The sequence below is a fragment of the Cyanistes caeruleus genome, chromosome 2, assembly GCF_971803275.1.
Source record: "Cyanistes caeruleus chromosome 2, bCyaCae1.hap1.1, whole genome shotgun sequence".
NCBI classification, from domain to species: domain Eukaryota; kingdom Metazoa; phylum Chordata; class Aves; order Passeriformes; family Paridae; genus Cyanistes; species Cyanistes caeruleus.
Window position 1 is genome coordinate 1140335 of NC_141702.1, and position 21591 is coordinate 1161925.

At 53.2% G+C, this 21591-nt stretch overlaps 1 protein-coding gene across 4 annotated transcripts in view; it reads right to left on the reverse strand.

Moving 5' to 3' along the window:
- The window catches only part of OTOF (otoferlin), an 81245-nt gene that overhangs the window by 37343 nt on the left and 22311 nt on the right, over positions 1–21591 (reverse strand). For 2 of the 4 annotated variants that reach the window (XM_086875360.1, XM_086875359.1), the window contains exons 6-11: positions 4485–4558; positions 2812–2938; positions 2254–2308; positions 1483–1614; positions 1048–1110; positions 168–252 (exon numbers count right to left, since the gene is read on the reverse strand). In XM_086875360.1, the coding sequence (XP_086731486.1) occupies positions 168–252; positions 1048–1110; positions 1483–1614; positions 2254–2308; positions 2812–2938; positions 4485–4558 (536 nt within the window). Of the gene's footprint in view, positions 1–167; positions 253–1047; positions 1111–1482; positions 1615–2253; positions 2309–2811; positions 2939–4484; positions 4559–10216; positions 10256–12888; positions 12931–14272; positions 14294–14855; positions 14892–16656; positions 16693–21591 lie in introns of all 4 variants that reach the window. The other 2 variants (XM_086875361.1, XM_086875362.1) reach the window with 2 other exon arrangements.

Genomic DNA, 21591 nt, shown 5'->3' on the forward strand with positions numbered 1-21591 from the left:
GGAGCCGGGTGCTCTTCCCTGAGCTACAAGCGAGTCCAGGGGACTTTGGGGAAAGTGTTTTCCAAGGAAACCAGCCCCTGCCTGATTCCTTTTCCAGGAATTTCACCCCACTGAGCCGGCACAGACTCTGCGCGGGAATTCTGTTGTTATAAACAACACTCACTCACCAGGCTGGGTATAAACAGTCCCAACATCCATCTTGAAGGACCCCACCAACGTCCCGCTCCGCAGGAGGTTCTTGGAGTGGATCACCTGGGAATCAAGAGGGGAAAACCACTCAGGAATTTTCCCTGGAAAATTTCCTGGAAAATTCCCTGGGAGCCACAAAGCCATTCCAGAGGTCTTCGCTGCCGGATGGGAAAGGAGCTGAGGAGTTTTCCTTGGTCTGGGGAGGATTCTGAGGACACCAAGAGGCCCAATGGGGTTGGCAGCTCCTGATTGGTGGAATTGCCATGAAGTTTATATTTGGAATGAGCAAAAAAATGCAAAGAAATGAATTTTTGGAGCAAGATCCCTTTTCCAGCCTCTACAGCAGCAAACGCTGGGAAATTTAACTGAGGGAAGAGCCTTTAGAATGCTCGGAATTTGAGGAAAATTGGGAAGAATTGTAGAGCCAGTTGGCATCAGGATGGATATGGATGGTCCTAATTAATGTTCCCTAATTGGGCAGGGGATCTGGAAATCTTCTCCAGGTTTTGGGTGGACTGAAATCTCAGCTTTGCTCTCAGCATTCCCAGCTCTGATGGCCCAGGAATTTCCCTGGCAGGTTCAGGAAGGTCTTTCTTCTCCACAGGAATAAATGAATTCCAAGGTTTGGTTTTGCCTGGCTCCGGAATACCAGAGATCACCCACGAAGGGATGCAGGGAGAGCAGGAGCTGTGCGGAACCTGGAGTGAAGGTTGGAACAGAAAAAATGGGATTCGGGGGTTCGGCAGAAAAGAATTCCTGTTGGGAATCATCAAGAACCTTAAATCCGCCCCAAAATTGGGCTGTTTGTTTCCAGAGCCCCCCAGACAGGACAAGGACGAGGCCATCGGGGACACTTACGGAGAGCTTGATGATCTTGTCGAACATGACATCTGGGGGGACGTGGAAATCGAAGACGAAATACTGGAAGGGAAAGAGGAATGCTGAGGGGTGGGATCCCTCGGGATTGGGAACCCCCCGGAGAAGCTGCGGCTGCCTGGGGGAGCTCCGGGACCCCCTGGCCCAGCAGGGATGCATCCGTGGGACCACATGGATCGCTGATCCCCTGCTGAGCGTGGGGAGCCAACGGAAGCGCAGATTTCTTGGAAAACCTGGGAATCATCCATCAGAAAATTCTAGAGGGCAAAGGCTTCGTTCCTCCTGCGTGCTTTGAGATTTCACCTGGTTCCAACAGGAATTTCACCCCCCAAAAAAACCCCATGGATAAGAGAGAAATCAGCGGATCAAGGGCGGAGTTGCCCGGAGGAGTTGGAGCAGCACTGGGGCCGGACCCACCTCGTTGTAGTACGGACAATTGGTGGATTCCTTCATGGACGTGTATTTCTTCTCCTCGCCCACCTCCACGCACACCACGGGGTCCATGTTGAGCCCCACCAGCTGCCGGGCCTCGATGATGGTGACGCTGACCTGGGGAGAGAAATTCCCAAAATTCCGCGTCCCGGGAACAGCTCCAGGCTGCCTTCACCCATCCCCCCCACCTCTGACTGAGGGGAATTCCCAGTGCAATTCCCACTGGGACACAGAGGAGGAGGAAGAGGGGCTGGCAGGGTGTGGGATGCAGGAGATCCCAGGAATCCCCAGATGTTCCAGCCCCAGGGTGCAGGCACAACGTGGAAAGTCCAATGGATTTAAGCAAGCTGTGGGATCAGAGGGAGCGATCCCACTGGCTTCACTTCTGCTGGAAAACACAATGGGATCATAATGGGAATTGGGAGGGACCTTACAGCTCATTCCATTCCACTCCCTGCCAGGGGCAGGCACACATCCTGCTATCCCAGGTTGCTCGGAGGAGAAATTCCATGGAGACACCCTCCAGGGGAGCCTAATTTGGGCTTAGTTTGGGCTCTCTGGGTTTCACATGCTGGACAGAAAACCTACTCAATTACTTAATCCCGAGTTTATGGCTCCACCAGTGAAATTCCAGCTCTTGGGATGTCCTGGTCCCAAGCCAAGTGAGTTGAGAGCCACCCCCAGGAACTCAGTCCCTGCAAACCATGTCCCCAAGCCCAGGTTGTGACCCTGAGGGCGCAGGTTGGTGTCACCTACCTGGTAATCCATGGGCCTCCCAGCACTCGGCTCCATCCTGATGTCCGGCTTGGACCTTGGGAGAGGCAGTAGAAACCCTTGGTCAAACCACGGATGGAATTCATGGAATCATGGGATGGTTTGGGTAGGAAAAAGATCATCCGGAGCCTGACACCTACCACCATCCCAGGCTGCTCCTGTCCAGCCTGGCCTGGGACGCTTCCAGAGATGGATCAGCCACAGCTTCTCTGGGAATTCCATCCCAGACCCTCCCAGGGAACAATTCCTTCCCAATATCCCATCCATCCCTGCCCTCTGGCAGTGGGGAGCCATTCCCTGTGTCCTGCCCCTCCAGGTCCTTGTCCCAAACCCCTCTCACTACAAGAGCAGGGTCACCCTCAACGCTCCTTCAGCCCTGGGAGGCTCCACAGAACCCTGATGATCATTGCTGCAGGTCAGATATTCCAAAAAAAACCAGCCTACAGACTCCAGGAGACAGCGATTTCCAACATTCCCCGTGTCAGGGAATTTTTGGGATGTCTGTCCTCACCTCCCACTGGCACAATCCTTGGATCTCACCTTTTGTTGGAGACATTGGTGGTGACAGCGGTGACAGAGGCCAGGGAGATGGTGTCTGGCTCCAGGCCTGCTCCGTATCTCATGGCCTTTCTATCCAGGTCTTCTGTTTCCAGAACAGCCAGATCGTCTGCGGGAAGGGGACAAAGGAATGGCTCCGGTTTGAATTTCCATCAGTGAATAATTCAAGGCTGAGAGAAAGGAAACCAATCCATGCCCTCGGCCGGGAAGACAAAAACAATGGGAACCGGGTCGGGTCTCGGACAAGCTGCTCGGAGAAGGGGTTATCAAAGAGATGTCATGGAATTCCATCCGGGCAGAATTACTGCAGAGGGTTTTGGGAAGGAAAAATAAGGAATAATGACAATGCCCTGAATTCAGGGGGTGAGAGAGAATTTGAGCTGGAGATCTGAGGAGCACAAGAGGTGCTGCAAAGACAAACAATTCCTTGGCTTGGAAGAGAGAGGGGTGAAAAAATGGGAGAAATGGGTCATTCCCAACAGGAAATACTGCAGGAGCGCAGATCCCACCGGCACATCCCCACTCCTGGGTTCCTGTTGGAAGGAGCTGCTGGAATGTTCCTTTCCTGAGGGAAAGAGTGTCCTTGACTCAGCCAGGAGGTTGAGACTGAGCCAGAGCCACAGGAGCTGGGAATTGCTGCCTCCAGCTCTGGATCCTCAGCATAGGATGGTCATGGAGCTGCTGGAGCCGCTCCAGAGGTGACCACAGAGCCCCTCTGCCATGGAGCCAGGCTTGGAGAGCTGGGGCTGTTCACCTGGAGAAGGGAAGGATCCAGGGAATCCTTGGAGCCCCTTCCAGGACCCAAAGGGGCTCCAGGAGAGCTGGAGAGAGATTGGGGACAAGGCCTGGAGGGGAAGGACACAAGGAATGGCTCCCACTGGAAAAAGGGAGATTGGGTGGGATCTTGGGAAGGAATTCCAGTCTGGAAAGGTGTGGAGGGGCTGGGCTGGAATTCCCAGAGCAGCTGTGGCTGCTCCAAGGCCAGGCTGGTCCTGATCTAACCCAAAGGAGGAGTCTAGATGGGAGGGGGAAGCACCCATGGAACATTGGGAATGCTGGCTTGGCCAGCAGGTCCAGGACATCCACCCATCCCTTATCCAGCGGCCGAGGGTCGGAATCACAATCCCAGCCCAGGGAAGGTGTGGGACAGCTGGAAGTTCCTGGGAAGAGTGGGATCAGGAGCCTCCCGGCCATGCAGACACCACACAGTGACCATTCCATGACCACGGATAAATCCAGCCTGTGGAAACACTTCTGGAGGACCAATTGCCTTTGCATCCCAGATGTTTTCCCGTGGTCCTGCTGGGAGCTTTCAGCACGAGGGGAACACCCAGGTTCTGGGAAGAGCACCCAGGTTTCCATGCCAGCATCCCAGGCAAAATTCCCTTTTTCTGTCCTCAAACCTGGCTGGAAAAGAGGGGAAGTTTTTCCCAGAACCACGACCCACACCGAGGCTTTTCCCAGCCTGTAGATGCACATTCCTGCTTTTCCTTGCAGTGGAAAACTGATCCTGGGGTCTGAATGGAAAGAGCAGTGAATTTCCAATCGCTGCCCTCTCCTGCCTTTCCAGAGGTATCCAATTCCAGCCCCAGCCGGGGAACAGCCCGCCCTTCCTCTCCCACTTCCAGGAATCCACCATCATTCCATGAGTGTACCTTGCTTCCGATGCTCATCCTTGGATGGACGTGTCTTCCCAAGCTTCATGGCTGAAAAAACTCCTTTTCCAGCTCTGGGTGAAGAGAGGGAGAACAAGAATTCCCATTAATTCCTGTGTTTTAGTGTTTTCCATGACGTGGGAGGCGGGACAGATTTTTTCCAGAAGGAAAAGAGGAAATGTCAGCTGAAAACAGGGAATATTCCAGAGGCAGTCAGGAGAGCAGTGGAATTCACGGCTCTGGAATCTTGGATCCCATTTTTGTCTCTGGGAATGCCTCGGTTTGGGATAACTCTGCTTCCCCATCAGCAGAGTCCTAGCTGGGAGTCCTGGTTGTGTTCCCACTCCTCATCTCTCCCGCCCAGTCCATGGAATTTCTCTCCGAGACACCGGAAAATGAAACTACTGAAAATTAAACACCCTAAAATTCAAACATCCTAAAATTCAGACACCCTAAAATTCAGACACCCTAAAATTTGGACACTCCAATAATTCAGACACCCCAAAATTCACACCCAAGAATTCAGACACCCTAAAATCCAAACACCCCAAAATTCACACCCAAAAATTCAGACACCCAAAAATTCAAAGACCCAAAATTCAAATAACACCCAAAACCCAAACACCCCAAAATTCAAACACCCCAAAATTGAGACACCCAAAATTCAACCACCCCAAACTTTCCCCACCCCTGAAAGGGGAATGTTTTTAATTGGAGATTAATTTAATTGGAGATTTAATTTTAATAAATTTTAATTTCTAATTCCCATCAGTGGGAGGGCAGGAACCTTTCCCAGTTTGCTGGAGATGTTCTTGGGGCAGCTTGGAAGTAACGGGGGCTCCAAACTGGACCTCAGCTCCAGTCAGGACCTGCCCTCCAAACTGGGACCTCACCTCCAAACTCAGACCTCCCCTCCAACCATGACCTCACCTCCAGCCAGGACATCACCTCCGGTCTGGACCTCACCTCCAGTCAGGACCTCAGCTCCAAACTGGGACCTCACCTCCAAACTCAGACCTCACCTCCAGCCAGGACATCACCTCCAAACTGGGACCTCAGCTCCAAACTGGGACCTCACCTCTCACCATGGCCTCACCTCCAACCAGGACCTCACCTCTCACCAGGACCTCACCTCCAACCATGACCTCACCTCCAGCCAGGACCTCACCTCCAGCCAGGACCTCACCTCCAGCCAGGACCTCACCTCCAACCAGGACCTCACCTCCAACCAGGACCTCACCTCCAACCAGGACCTCACCTCTCACCATGACCTCACCTCTCACCAGGACCTCACCTCCAGCCAGGACCTCACCTCTCACCAGGACCTCACCTCCAACCAGGACCTCACCTCCAGCCAGGACCTCACCTCTCACCAGGACCTCACCTCCAACCAGGACCTCACCTCCAACCAGGACCTCACCTCCAACCCGGACCTCACCTCCAACCATAACCTCACCTCCAACCAGGACCTCACCTCCAACCCGGACCTCACCTCCAACCATAACCTCACCTCCAGCCAGGACCTCACCTCTCACCAAGACCTGACCTCCAGCTGGCTGCCAGGGGATCCAGAGCTCCTGGATTCTGCAGGACTGGGATGTGCTGCCCACAAGGGAACACCACGGAACCTGTGGGATTTCCCAGTCCCACCGCTGGATCGGGCCAAAGGGTCAAGTTTTACCCTTGGGAATTTTTTCCCAAGGCCAAAGAAACCCTGGAATTGCAACTGTGGTGCATCCTGGTTGGAAACAACCCCTGGAATTCTGCAGAGAGAGCCGGAGCAGGCGGGGAGAAAATTAAGGAGAATGGCAAAATAACGTATCTGAGGGAGGAGAATCCAACTGGGATAAGATCCAGGAATTATTTAAACCTGGGACTAAAGCAACACTCCGGCCTCTGGGAGCTGTGATTTATTCCCAGGATGCTCCAGGATGGTGCAGTTTTCCATGGAGAAAAGGTAGGGATGAAGATTCTGGATCTGTAATCCCACCAGGAAGCACCCAGGGGATGGGATCCTTGGGAGCTTTTCTCAAACTTATTTATTTAATGAATTAATTTTATTTAATGAGGAAATGTTGGAATCACGGCTCAGGCTCTGGAATTCTGCTCCCAGACTGCTCTCTCTGCCATGGAGATTCCTTCCAGCCACACCTCCCTGTTGGTTGGATTACATTCCTGTCTTTTCCACGAAATTCTTAAAATTTGAGAGCAAAAAAATCCCTCCAGTCCCAGAGCTGCCGTTTGCTCGTGGATGCTCAGGGATAAAATCCCTGTCCTGGGAATTTCTGAGGCTCCATGGGAAGGAAAGCCAAAGTGAGGAGCAGCTGGAGATGGACTCCGCAGGGAAAACCCTGTCAGGGTCCTCTCCCAGCTGCCAAATCCATAGACACCCAGGATTTGGATACCTCAGATCAGAAAATCTGGGATTAAGCACCTGATCCAATCCAGAATCCAGGAATGTGTGCTGAGGCCCATCCCAACCCAGCCCCTTCCCAAGAGATCCATGTGGGAGCCGGGATCACGCCTCTCATCCCTGCTGGAGCGGGGACGCAGGGAAGGGATTGGGATCTGCAGCTCCAGGTGTTCCTAAAGGACCTGGAGATGGGGAAAAGCCTCTGGAAAATCCACAGGGTGAGGTGGATGGGAGGGAAAAATCCAGAGGGCTCCAGGTGCCTCCATGGAACAGAATTCCAGATGCTGCATCCGTGCCCATCCTGGCTTGGGAAGGGAATGGGAGGGAATAACGGAGTTTGGAGGGTGATGGAGGAAGGGAAAAAAACGGAAACAAAAAAGGGGGAAAGAAGGGAGAAAGAGGAAAAAAAAGGGAAAAAGAAGAGGGGGGAAAAGGGTTAAAACAAAAAAGGGAAAATAAAGAAAAATTGGAAAAAGCAACAAAAAAGAGAAAAGGAGGAAAAGGGGGAAATAAAGAAAAGAGGGGGGGAAAGGAAAAAAAGAGAAAAGGTAAAATGAGGAGAGAGAAAAGGAAAAAGCAAATGGAAAAATGGAGTGGAAAATTGGGAAGAAAAGAAACTGGGGGGAAAACGGGAGGGAACGGGGAGGAAAAAATGGAGAGGGAAAAATGGAGATGGGAAAATAGGGATGGAGGAATGAGGGGGGAAAATTAGAAAAGAAAAAGGGAAAACCAGAAAAATTTAGGGAAAAACCCTAAGAGGAATAAGCAGGGGAAAAAAAGAAAAAAAAAGGGGGGGAAAAATGTGAGGGAAAATAAAATGTGAAGAGGGAAAAAACCTGAGGGAAAAGCAGGGGGAAAATAGAAAAAAAAAAAACAAAACCCCCCCCCCCAAAAAAAAAAAAACAAAAAAACCAGAAAAATTGACAGGAAAATTTGGGAAAGAAACCCCAGGAGGAATCAGCAGGGAATTAAAAAAAAAAGGAAAAAAATAGAGGAAAGAAAAAATGTGGGCAAAGAAAACAGCTGGGATAAAAAAAAGTGCTGACAATAAAATGGGGAAAAAACTCCAAAGGAGAAAAAAGTACCAGGAAAAAAAACAAGGGGAGGAAAAAAGGAAAAAAAACAACAGGAAAAATAAGAGGAGGAAAAAAAGAATAAGAGGAAAAAAAGAGACAAAGGAATAAATTCTGGAGCGGCGGATTTTGGCGGATTTTGGTGGATTTTGGTGGATTTTGGTGGATTTTGGCAGCACTCAGCAGGTGCTGGGAAGAAGGGAAGGAGCAGGATGAGGATGAAGACGGACGGAGCCATCCTAAATGTTCTGGAGCAGCTTCCCAGTGGCTCATCCCAATTCCCAACCCCTTCCCAATCCCCACCCGTCCCTTTCCCAAGCCAGGTGAGCCCTGCCCAATCCCAAACGCCTCCCCCTTCCCATCCCGGCTTCTACCTTCACCCGGCCCTGCAGGAGAAGGTTCTGGAAGAGCTGAGGCGGGAATTGCGGAGCCTCTATGGTGGCACATCCATTCCAGTGCTGGAGGGGATGGAGCAGGGATCGGGGATCCCTCCGAGTTTCCTCCGTGGGCACAGTGGGGGTTTTGTGGGATCTTCCCGATCCCTCCGCTGCTCCCGCCACGCTCCTGACGGCGCCGGTGGGAAGCCGGGGCTGGCGGAGAGCTGACACCGTCTCCACATGAATATTCCATGAGGATCCGCGAAGCTGCGGAACCTGAGCTGCCACCACTGCGCCGAGAGCCCTCCTAGGCCAGGACCCATCCTTCTCCCGCTTTCCCGAAGAACCGGAGCTCCAGAGGAGCCACTGCCGCTCCATCGCTTCCCACCTGGCTTCCGGCAAGTTTGGGGTGGAGGATGGAACATCCTGATACTGATCCCAAGTCGGGATGAATTCCCAACAAAGTTTAAATCCATCTTAGACACCAGAGACTCCACCCAGCCTCTGGAAGTGCTCTTCCCATGGATTTTCTGGGATTGAGCATGGATCATCTCCCATTCCACAAACCCTGCTGCTGCTCCTCTTGGCTTTGTCCTCTAGGATTTTGCCCGTGGGGATTTCCAGAATCCACAGGGATTCTGGATCCACTGCAGGGAGCTGGGAGCAGCCTCTCTCCTGGCCAGCTTCCAGATGAATATCCCATTCCTGGTGAATTATCCATGGATAAAAGGATGCTTTAATCACTGCCTTTTACTGAGAGTTGGGAGCAGGGAACAGCATTCCCGTGGCTCATTTCCTTGCAGGAATTCCACCTGTCAGGAATTCTTCCAGTTCTTCCAGGGGACAGATCCCTCTGCTGGGTTCATCCTACACCCACCACCCTTGGGAAGATCCCGACCCTCAATCCCTCTGTGTCTCTTCCCGGAGCTGGGAGATCTCTTCCCGTTTTCCCTGACTCTGCTCTCTCCCTGAGGACATTTCCCTCCTTCTCCATCTCATCTCTGCCTCCTGCTTGATCCCGTTATTTGGGAGGGTCCGTCTGTGGACGGACGTGCCGTGAATTGATCCTTAAACCACAAAACAAGGAACAGGAGGGACCTCTCGGATGGTTCCCGGGGGTGATTCCAGGATCATTCCCTGGAGCTGAGTTTAAATTTGAGCCAGAGGATCTGGCTTCCGGGGGAACAGCCCGGTCTGGTATCCATGAAAACAGCTGGGAATAAAGGGAAGGCGGGAGCTGAAGAAACCTGGCAGTCCAATGTGAGCACAGGAGCTGTCGGATCACGGAATCACAGAATTCCCAATGGGAAGGGACCCACCGGGATGCCCAGGACACCCCAGCAATGCCACCCTGTCCCTGTCCAAGAGCTCCCAGAGCTCTGGTGGCCTTGGGAATGTCACCATTCCCTGGGGAGCTGTTCCAGTGCCCAGCCAGCTCTGGGGGAAGAACCTTTTCCTGATATCCAAAGAAAAGGTGGATCAAAGTCCTGTCTGCACCCAGACTTCTCCTGCCCTGCCCATGTCCAGGCCAGGAAACTCCCGCCACCCAATCCACATGGATCCAGGCTTCCCTCAGGAAGCCGTTCCCTTCAGGCACTGCCAGCCTCCAAAGAATTTGCCAGATAAATATTCCTTGGGGTTTTCTTGGATAAATATTCCCTGAAGGCTCCGAAACCTGAGGCCACACATCCAAGAGAGCCAAGTTTTCCCAGGGTGGACAGGTCCGGCTTTAGGGGAAGGGAGAGCACAGCAACCGGATCAGCTGGGAAAAGTGGGAATGGAGAGGAGAAGGAGCAGGGAGAGCAAACCAACGGGATCAGCTGGAAAAGTGGGAATGGAGAGGAGGAGGAGCATGGAGAGCAAACCTACTTTTGCTCCTTGGTCTTCTCCTTGCCCTTGCTGGAGCCGCTGGTGGAATATCGAGGGAATAAAAGGCAAACAAACGGAGGAATCAGGGAATCATGGAATGCTTTGGGTGGGAAGGGACCTTTAAAATCCCTAATCCCACCCCTGCCATGGGCAGGGACACCCCCCCACTATCCCAGGTTGCTCCAAACCCTGTCCAGCCTGGCCTTGGACACTTCCAGGGATCCAGGGGCAGGCACAGCTTCTCTGGGAATTCCATCCCAGCCCCTCCCCACCCTCCCAGGGAAGAATTCCTTCCCAAAATCCCATCCAAACCTCCTCTCTCTCAGCTTAAAATCGAGGTGGGAAACATCCCTGTGTGGCTCAGGAGAGCCCAGCTCCCAGCACTGGAGCTGGAAGCGAGGGACATTCCCTGGATTCGTGTTTGGAGCTGTTAATGCAGCACCACTGTGCTAGACATGCAGCATTCCCGGATCCCATTCCCGGGTTTGGGAAAGCTCCTAGGCAGGAGGGGACAAAGCTTCTCCTTTCTGGAGAGGGGAATGGTTTTCCTTCTCCTAACGCAGGGATGCATCTGTATCCCCCCTCCAGAGGGGCCTGGGCTGCAGGGAATGGGCTGGAGCTGGAATTCCTCATTCCTGCCCCGACTCCACAACCGATCCTTCCCTTTTCCCTTTGAGATCCTGCTCTGCTCCCTGGCTCCTGCTTTGCTTCTCTCCCATATTTCTCTCTGCAGGTCCTGCCTCCCTGTTTTCCTCCCTGTTTTCCTCCCCTGGGTCCTTCTTCCCTGTTTCCTCTTTTTCCTCCCCAGTTTTGTTCCCTGTTTTCCTCTCAGATCCTGCTCCTCTCTGTTTTCCTCCCTATTTTCCCCCCTGGATTCGCCTCCCGATTTTTCCCTCTGTTTTCCACCCCTCTCCTGCTTTTCTCTTTTCCTCCTTGTTTTCCTCTGTATTTTCCTCCCAGTTTTCCTCCCAGGTCCTATTTCCCTGTTTTCCTCCCTATTTTTCTCCCCATTTTTCTCCCCGGTCCTTTTCCCTATTTTCCTCCCTCTTTTCCTCCCGGGTCCTGTTTCCCTCTTTTCCTCCCTATTTTCCTCCCAGTTTTCCTCCCGGGTCCTTCCTCCCCCTTTTCCTCCCTGTTTTCTTTCCCGGTCCTGCTTCTCCCCCCCTTTCCCTCCCTCTCCGCCGCTCACCGCCCTCATTGTCCCGCAGCAATTAGGGAGCAGAAAGCAATTAAGCGGCTCGGGAAGCAATTAAGGAGACTGGAGTTAATTACAGCGGCTCCTCCGCCTGGCTGGGGACAAGGGACTGATTCCAGAGCCTGAAATTCCAGCTCCTTGTGCCCGAGCTGCTGGAAAACCAGCCAGGAGAAAAAAAAATCAAATACTGAAGTGTTGCTGGATGGGTTTTGAGAGAATTCCAGAGGAGCTCCAGCATAAAATGGGACACGGGTGGGGAACTGGGAAGAGCAGCAGGGATCAGCCTGCTCTCATCTAAGTATTCCTGCTTTCTCCCTGTCCTGACTCCTGCTGTAGGAGCAGAGCGGGAAAAATGATTCCCCTGCCAGCTGAGATCCTCCCGGGAGCACCGAACCCCAGCCCGGCATTGGAAAAGCTGCCAGGAGAGCAATTCAATCATCCCACACCTTTTCCTGGAGCTCAGGGATCTGGTCCAGCTCCTGCTGGATGTGCTGGAGATGGATTGGAGATGGATTGGCTGGGATTCAAGGTGGGATCCCTGTGGGATCGCATCCCTCAGATCTCACTGGGTGGGATCCTTCCCTCCCACTGCCCAGCTGGAAATCACCTTCCCTGCTGATCCAAACTGCCCTGAGGGCACAGAGGGATGGAATGTTCCCTGGAGTCGGGATGGGATCCATCCCTGGCTGGGCAGAGGGCTGGGAATGTCCCACCCCTGAGGATCCATCCCAGGCTGGGCAGAGGGCTGGGAATGTCCCATCCCTGAGGATCCATCCTGGGCTGGGCAGAGGGTCTGGAATGTTCCATCCCTGAGGATCCATCCCAGAGTGGGCAGAGGGTCTGGAATATTCCATCCCTGAGGATCCATCTCAGGGTAGGCAGAGGGTCGGGAATGTTCCACCCTTGTGATCCATCCTTGGGAGAGGGAAGTGCACAGGGAAGTGCAGATCCTGTGTCCTTCCCCTCTTCCAGGAGGGAGAACAGCCTGGATGAGGGATGCAGGAGCACGGCGCATTCCAAGTGTGTCCCTCTTTTTCCTCTGTTTCCCTTCTCCTACTCCAAGTGTTTCCTGCATCTCCTTCCTCTCCCAGTTCCTGCATCCACCCCATTCCTGGCACTCGAATCCGGGTATATGGGTGGGTGACTGCACTTCCTGAGGGATCCAGGACCCTTTTCCAAGGGCCTGGTGGAGCAGCCAGTGCCAAATCCCTCTTTCTCCCTCCTTTCCTTTTCCCTGGGCCCTTCTAGTCTTGTTCTCCCAGCCAAAGGTGACCATGGACAGCCCCAGCCCGGGCTCTGGGAGCCTGGAATGGGCACAGTTGGAGAATTCCCATTTTATCCCACAAACAAGCTGGCTTTGGAGCGCTTCCCTTGGGAAAATGGGCTCGCAGTCCTGCCCTGCTGCTGCTCCCAGGGGATTCTGCTGCCAGGGGCCAGAGCATGACACCAGGAATCAGGGATCAGGGAATCAGGATACCTGAACGGCAACACCAGGTGCTTTTTCTCTTTCCCTTTGGCCCTGGCTCTGCAATCCAAAGGAGCAATTCCATGAGTTGTGATCCAGGGATGGACACGCATCCACCTTCTCACGCCAAACTCATCCACATGCACGGGGCAATCCAACCCAGCCAATCCGGGAGCATCCCGGAGGGAGAGCTCCCTGTGCCAGGGCTTCCCAAGGATCCCAGGGAACTGGGAACGGAGGTAGGACAGCACTGGTGGGGCTGGAATGAGGGATGGATCCATGGAGGGATGATGGATGGATGGATGGATGGATGGATGGATGGATGGATGGATGGATGATGGATGGATGGATGGATGATGGATGGATGATGGATGGATGGATGGATGGATGATGGCTGGATGGATGATGGCTGGATGGATGATGGATGGATGGATGATGGATGGATGGATGATGGATGGATGATAGACGGTTGGCTGGATGGATGGATGGATGATGGATGGCTGGATGGATGGATGGATGATGGATGGATGATGGATGGATGGATGATGGATGGATGGATGGATGGATGGATGGATGGATGATGGATGGATGATGGATGATGGATGATGGATGGATGGATGATGGATGGATGGATGATGGATGGATGATGGATGGATGGATGGATGGATGGATGGATGGATGGATGGATAGATGATGGATGGATGATGGATGGATGGCTGGATGGATGATGGATGGATGATGGATGGATGGATGGATGGATGGATGATGGATGGATGATGGATGGATGGATGATGGATGATAGATGGATGATGGATGGATGATGGATGGATGATGGATGGATGGATGGATGATGGATGATGGATGGATGGATGGATGGATGGATGGATGATGGATGATGGATGGATGGATGGATTGATGATGAATGATGGATGGATGGATGATGGATGGATGATGGATGGATGGATGGATGGATGATGGATGGATGATGGATGGATGGATGGATGATGGATGGATGATGGATGGATGGATGATGGATGAATGATGGATGGATGGATGATGGATGGATGGATGATGGATGGATGATGGATGGATGATGGATGGATGATGGATGGCTGGGTGGATGGATGGATGATGCATGGATGGAAGGAGGGAAGGAAGGATGGATCCATGGATTGCTTGGAATACAGACAAACATGACTCTGGGAACCCCTTCTGCCATCCCTGACTGGAAGGAGTTTTTTCCTTGCTGGGATTAGGAAGGACAGAGGGAATCCCAGGGGTGGGTGATCCCAGAAAAGGCCCTTTCCCTTTCCTGGGATGCAAACCCCATGCAGGGACCGCTCCCGCCCATGCACACACCATTCCCAAAGGGAAGCAGGGACACCACGTCCCATACCTGGGATCTTCTGGGTCTTCGCTGTTGGGAGGAGACGGAGCCAGCAGGAGGAAGGTGAGGAATTAATGAACATTCCCAACCGGACACAGCCGCCCCCAGCCCACGGGAGCGGGACAGGGGGAGGGGCTGATCCTCAAATCCCAGGAATGCTCTGGGTGGGAGGGACCTTAAGGATCATCCCATTCCAACCCTGACACTTTCCACGATCCCAGGCTGCTCCAGCCTGGCCTTGGACACTCCCAGGGATCCAGGGGCAGCCACAGCTTCTCTGAGAATTCCATCCCAGCCCCTCCTCACCCTCCCAGACAGGAATTCCTTCCCAAAATCCCATCTATCCCCGCCCTCTGGCGGTGGGAAGCCTTTCCCTGTGTCCTGGCACCACAATTCCTGGTATCCCGGTGCAGAGGGAGCACAGGATGCGGCTGACCTGTATCCCAAATCCTGGCTTTGTGCCGGAACCAGCACCTCTTTATGGGATGGGCTGCAATGGGAGAAATCCCCCAAAACTGGGATTCCCCCAAAATCCCAGATCATTCCGCCCCTCCCAAAATCTGGGATCCCGCCCACCAGGACATTTGGGTACCTTGCCACTGCCTTGTATCCATCGTTAAACTTAATCCTGGATGAGGCACCGGAGAGAAAGAGAGAAAAAAATTCCAATCAAATCCCGGTGTCAGAATTCCTGTGGGATCAGGGACACCCCTTCCCAGGAGGATGGGGCCGTGTCCAAGCTCCGGCTGCTCCAGGGAGGGAATTCCAGCTGTGATTCCAGCCCAGGGCGTTCCACTCCCCCTATTCCCGGGAAAATCCCGGCTGGAGGCCGGATCTGTGCTTCCGGCCTGAGGAACAGGAGCTGTCTCCAGCACTTCCAACGTTATCCATTGCTCCTGCTCCATCTGGGAGAGCTCCTACACCTGGACATTCCCGGAAAAATCTGCAGGTTTTGGAAGCTCTGTCCTGGGACTCAGAGCAGAACCTGCTCCATTGGTTTGAACCTTTCCCTGATTTTCAGGATCCTCGGGATGCATTTTTTTTTCCCCCAAGGAATTTAATGGCAAGTTAAATGATCAACGTAATTTAATTAAACTTAATGGAGGGGTTGGGAAAAAAAGATGGAAAACCTTGAGTGGGGCTTTTTTTCCCCAGGATGGAAAGGATCCCAAATTTCCCGTTCATCCTGGTGGTGGCACTGTGACATCCCAAAGATCCGTGCCCAAATGCCACACGGATTTGGGAATTTTGGCCCCTTCTTATCTATTTGGACACGGATGAATTTCCCACTATCCCAAATCCCAGCCATTCCCAGCACTGATCCACGTCCCCAAGCGCCACCTCCACACGGGAATGGGAAGGCCCTGGGCAGCCTGTGGGGGTTTTCAGCCCAAGTTCTCCCATGCCTGGCACAGATCCCAACTTTGGAGCAGGTGCCAGAGGGATAATTAGCGACAGGCGGTCGGACAAGGCTCGGATCCGCCGGGACACGGAAGAAAAGCTTCCATCAATAATTCACCGGGAGCAGATTCCTTTCGGCTCCGAGCTCTGTCCCGGCCATGAATATTTCAGAGACGGCCCCTATCGGATGGTGCTTCCCGGGATCTCAGGTTCCGGGGGGTTGGGAGCTGGGCTCAGCCAGGTTTTGGCAATTCCTCAGCTGCCTCTGGAAGTTCCCATCCCTCTTGACTTTTCCTGGGAATCCAAGGGCGAGTCTGCATCAGGGAATAAATCGTGGGATTGCAGAATCCCAGAATGTTTTGGGTGGGAAAGGGCTTTAAAAAACCTCATCCCATCCCATTACATGGGCAGGGACAACTCCCGCTATCCCAGGGGCTCCAGCCTGGCCTTAGACATTCCCAGGGATCCAGGGGCAGCCACAGCTTCCCTGGGAATTCCATCCCAGCCACTCTCCACCCTTACAGGGAAGAATTCCTTCCCAATATCCAATTTTTCCTGTTCTTTTCTGTTCCGCTCCTTGGAGCACCAGTCCAGCTTTTTGAAGGATCCTGTTCCATTTCCAATGACCTCTCATCTCCTGGGATTTTTTTTCTATCCAGGTTGGATTTTTTTAACTCTTTATTTCCCCCTTCTGGATCCCTTCCCGTGATTTTTTTCATGGATGAGTTTGGTTAAAGCTCCCAATGGATCAAGGAGCCGAAGCCATTCCAGGGACCTGGAACATGGGAAGCTCCCACCTCCCATGCCTGGCTCCTTCATCCCTGGATTCTGTGTGGGATGAGCAGATTCCGAACTTGGGATCCCCCAGGGAAGCACAAAAATGAAATCTAACGTATTGATGCGTATTCCTGGATTTAAGGAATTTTCTTTGGGAAGCAGGACTTTGGAAGTGGATCAGCCCTGGAAGGGAGGGATCTGCTGTGGGAATTTACCTGGAATGCTGATCTTCTTCTGCTTCGTCTCCAAGGCTTGGGAATTTACAGGGAGAGAGGAAAAATTCTGGCTGTGATGTGAGGATAAAGGACTCTTCCATTGCTTTATAATCCAGGAAAAACTTGGGAACACTCCGGCACAGCAAAGCACTCCATGCATGGCTGGAATCCCAGGATCCCCTCACGCCACTTCCCACTTTGTCCAAAGGATCCAGGTTTGTCCCAGCCTGGATTTTGGGGGATATTTGGCCAAAATTCCACCTTTTCCAAGCGGTTCCCTCCTGCCTGATCTCCTTTCCCTGCTCCTTCCGTTCCTTTGGGATGGGTTTGCTCAGATCCCAAAGGAAAAGTGGGAATGGGCAGGTGCTGTACCCTATGCCAGGATTCCTGGAAGGAGGAAAAGGGAATTCCCAGCCTTTGGAAACCCTTGGAAAGCTCTGCCATCATCCCAGTGGTGGAAAGCCCTTCCCATCCCTTGGAAAGCTGCGGGATTCCTTCCTGGGGGGGTCCTGCCAACAGGGAAATTCCCCAGTTTTGGGAAATTCCCAAGCAGAGGTGTCCACCATGGATCTGCGGGCACGGGAGGGTCACACATTCCCTGGGAAAGAGGGAACGGAGGTGCAAAATTCCCTGTGTCAGAGCAAGGGATCGGCCTGGATCCAGCAGCGGCACAGGAAAAGATGGATCTGCTTCCCCTGGAATCGGCACAATTCCCGAAGTCCTTGATGTGGATGCTCTGCTCCATGGGAATGGGACAGGGATGTCCTGGACCTGCTGGAGAGGGATCTTCCTCTGCTTCCAGAGCTGTCAAAATCTGGGATCTCCAGGCTTTACCCTCTCCGGGTTCTGTGCCCGAATTCCCGGGAATTCTCCAGGTGGAAAAGGGGCTCCGAGCTGGGTGGGAGGAATTCAGGACAGGGAAGGGAATGCCTGGGATCGTGGGATTAGTCATCGGAAAAGATGGAAATTCAACCAAGTCTCTGCATCCAGGAACAGGTTTTGGATAAGGGATGGAATGCCAGGATAGACAGGAAAGGTTTGAAACAACAAAAGGCTGGATTAAATGGGATTTTGGGAAGGAATTCCTGTCTGGGAGGGGGTGGGATGGAATTCCCAGGGCAGCTGTGCTTGTCCTGGATCCCTGGGGCTGGAGCAGCCTGGGATAGTGGGAGGTGTCAGGATTGGAAAGGGGCGGGATTTAAGGTCCCTTCCATGCTTTAAACATTGAATATTCCATGAATATTCCATGAATATTCCACGGTTTCACAATTCCCGGCCTCCAGGGCTGTGCGCTGGCCTGGCCAGTGATCCCTGAGGCTGCTCCTGGGACATTCCCGGGACAGGGAATTCCGTGCCTTGCTTATCCCACTTTTCCTTGTGTATCCCACAAACCTTCCATCCGTGCAGAACACCGGGAATCCAGAGGGATCCCTGGGCCGGAGGAAGGACGTGCCGGGACACGCTCGGGTGCTCCGCAGAGAATGGGATTGGGAATGAGGATGAGGAAGGCTGAGACGGGCGCCCTCCCCATCCCACTCAACTTCCCATCGGAAGTCTGGAAACACCGAAATTCCTACTTTTGTTCTCCCAATCCGGATTTTTCCCAGATCTGGAATGTATGGAGAAGGAAAGGCCTTCCAAAGAGCTGTGACATTTTTGTTCCCAAGGGAATTTTAACCAGATTCCTTGGATTCCAAGGGATGGTTCACATCCAAGCACCTTTGGACCCTTCCCAAAAATGGGAATATGGAACCCCTGACCTTCCTTTTCTTTTATTCCCACTTTTTTTTTCCCTTTGGATTCCTGGCAAATTCCAGCACGTGTCCCAGGCCGGGCATTCCTTGGAGCAAAATCCTCCAGGGATGCTCAGTGAAAACAGGGATGAAACCCCCACTGATGCCCCCAGAGGTGCTGAGAGCTGGGAATTGTTTGGGATGGGGGATAAACCTTTCCCATCCCAGGGGATTCCCGGTATTCCCTGCGTCATCCCCTTCCTGCTGCTCAAATGGATGCCCCTATTCCTGTTATCCCTAAAAACCTCATTCAAACGGCTTTGCCTCGGGAATCTCCCTCTCCCAGCTTTTATCTCCACTTCCTCCCTCATCCCTGACTTCCTAGGAAAAGGGTTGGGGAAAATCCTGCCCTTCCCAGCCAGGATTGATCCAGGCTGAGCGGGAATCCTGGGATGGACGATCCAGGCCCAGGTCTGGGCTCTGCCCTGGTATCCAACAGAATCCATGGCTCAGCCAGGGAAATGGTGGGATTGGGATAATGGGATTGGGATAATGGGATTTGGATAATGGGATTGGGATAATGGGATGGGATTGGGATGGGATAATGGGATGGGATTGGGATGGAACTGGGATGGGATTGGGATAATGGGATGGGATTGGGATGGGATAATGGGATGGGATTGGGATGGGATAATGGGATGGGATTGGGACATGATTGGGATGGGCTTGGGATGGGATTGGGATAATGGGATGGTATAATAGGATGGCATAATAGGATGGGATAATGGGATGGGATTGGGACAGGATTGGGATGGGATTGGGATGAGACAGGATGGGATGGGATTGGGATGGGATTGGGATGGGATTGGGATGGGACAGGATATTTTCCGTTGGAAGGGACCTACAGGGATCACCTGGTCCAACTCTGCCCTATCCAAGGCAGAGCCAGTGTTAAATCCCGTTTTTATGAGCCCCTTTGTGATTCCTTCCTGGAATCCCTTATCCCACAGGAATTCGGGAGCTTTTCCCAAAATGCTTCTTCCTGTGGCTGAGCTCCTCTTGGGATGATCCTTGGGATTCTGCCTGAAATTCCCTTTCTCTGCTCCTCCCCAAACTCTTTTTGTCACTCCAAGAAAAGCCACAGCAAACAAACTTCCATGCACACACAGGGAGCTCATTCCCATGGGAATGGCTGATCCCGGGATCTGGGAGCAGGACATGGAGACAGGAGGGCACCTCGAAGTTGTCCCAGCCAGGATCCCGATCTCCATCCGGGATCCCATTCCAAGGCTGCTGCTCTGCCTGTTCCATTGCTTCTCCTCCCCGCCAGCAGCCCAGGAATGGGAATTCAGGGAGAATTCCTGTGGGAGATCCATCGGGAAAAGGCAAGGAGCAGCACAGCACTGCGGAGCCTCTCCCTACCTCGTGTCCAGGGATCCCTGGCTCAGGGAATCCCCCTCTCCCAGGAGCTCATCCTCGCTGTGGAAATACAGCTCGTCTTCTTCCATCCTGCTGGGAACACCACAAGTGTCAGCCCTGCCCTTCCGGGGATTCGGGATTCCAAAACCATGGAATTGCTGACTCCTTTGGGTTGGAAAGGCTCAGGATGGATGGAAAAAGCTGCCACCCCCAGCACTGCCCCTGATCCACGTCCCCAAGCGCCACATCCTCAGGGACTGGAAATCCCACCGGGGATGGAGAATCCATCCCTGCCCTGGGCAGCTGGGCCAGGGCTGGAAAACACTTTCCCGGAAGGAATTGTTCCAAATTCCTGGAACCCCCACCCAGGACATGGCTCCGCGCCTCCCACGCTCGGCAAATACCATGACACTTCCTAAAATGGGGCAGCAGCAGCTTTCCTGGGAATTCCAGCCCTTCCCACCCTCCCAGCTGGGAATTCCTTCCCAAGATCCCACCCTAATCTACCCTTTCCCAGTGGGAAGCCATTCCCTGGCTCCTGGCCCTCCATCCTTTTTCCCAAGTCCCTCTCCAGCTCTCCTGGAGCCCCTTCAGGGTGGGGAAGCGGCTCCCTGGATCCTTCATTTTCTGCTCTGATCCCATAGAGCTGCATCCCACAGGATTCATCTGATGAGAAACTGGAAAACCCCTCCTGGAGCCATCCCAGCAGCATCCTCCAATCCCCTGGAATCCTCGAATCCCAGACTGCTCTGGGTGGGAAGCGACCTTAAATCCCACCCTGTCCCATGGGCAGGGACACCTCCCGCTGTCCTGGGCTGCTCCAAACCCCGTCCGACCTTTCCTCGGACACTTCCATCAGGGATGGAGCATCCATGGTGCTCCCTGCATCCCTGAATTCCAGTGGCACAGGTGGATATCCCTGATATCCCATCCCAGACCCCCCCTCACTTCCAGCCGTGCCATTCCCGGCTCCCCGCCCGGCATCCGCCTGGTTAATCCATCGGCGCATTCCCGCTGGGCCGGGAAATGAAGTGGTGCTTCCAATTTGCTTGAAAATTCCCTGGATTCAGCCCAGTTCCCACAGTTAATGAACTGTCTGGGAGGGATGTGAGCAATCAGAGGGATATTCCCTCTTTCTCCATCCCATCCCTGCGGAAAAAGCCGTTTTCCCCCCTTTTTTGGCCACAATAAAGTGCTAATCCCAGATGGAATGTGCTCCAAAACAGGGAAAAACGGGATGGAAAAAGCAGCTGATTCCAAGGGCTCTGTTTGGATTCGCAGCTCCAGGCTGGGCTCCTGTGTGGATTTTGGGATTTGGCAGTGCTGGGGGAATGTTTGGTCTCGGTGCTCTCGGAGTTTTCCAGCCGGAACGGTTCTGATATCCCGTGATTCCATGGTTTGGGAATACAGGGATTGCCCGCCTTTATCCATCACCGTGGGAGCGGTTGATCCATGTGGCATTCCCGAGGGAGCCGTGGGTGACACCAGGACCCAGCTCCGCCTTCACTGTCCCCCCCATCCCACTTCCAGAGCCTCCCTTCCTCATTCCTTAAGAATTCCAGAAAGTTCAGGGCTTTGATGTCTCCCCTCTTCCAAGTACTCCCTTTTCCAAGGGATTCAAGAGCTCCCGGACAAAGCCACTCTGGACAACACAACTCCAAGAACTGTGGGAAGCTGCCTGGAAAGCCACCTTAGCATTCCATGAATCCCTCCTGGATTTACAGAATCCCAGAAGCTGGAAAATCCCTCCAGGATCATCGAGTCTGAGCTGTGCCCAACCCCC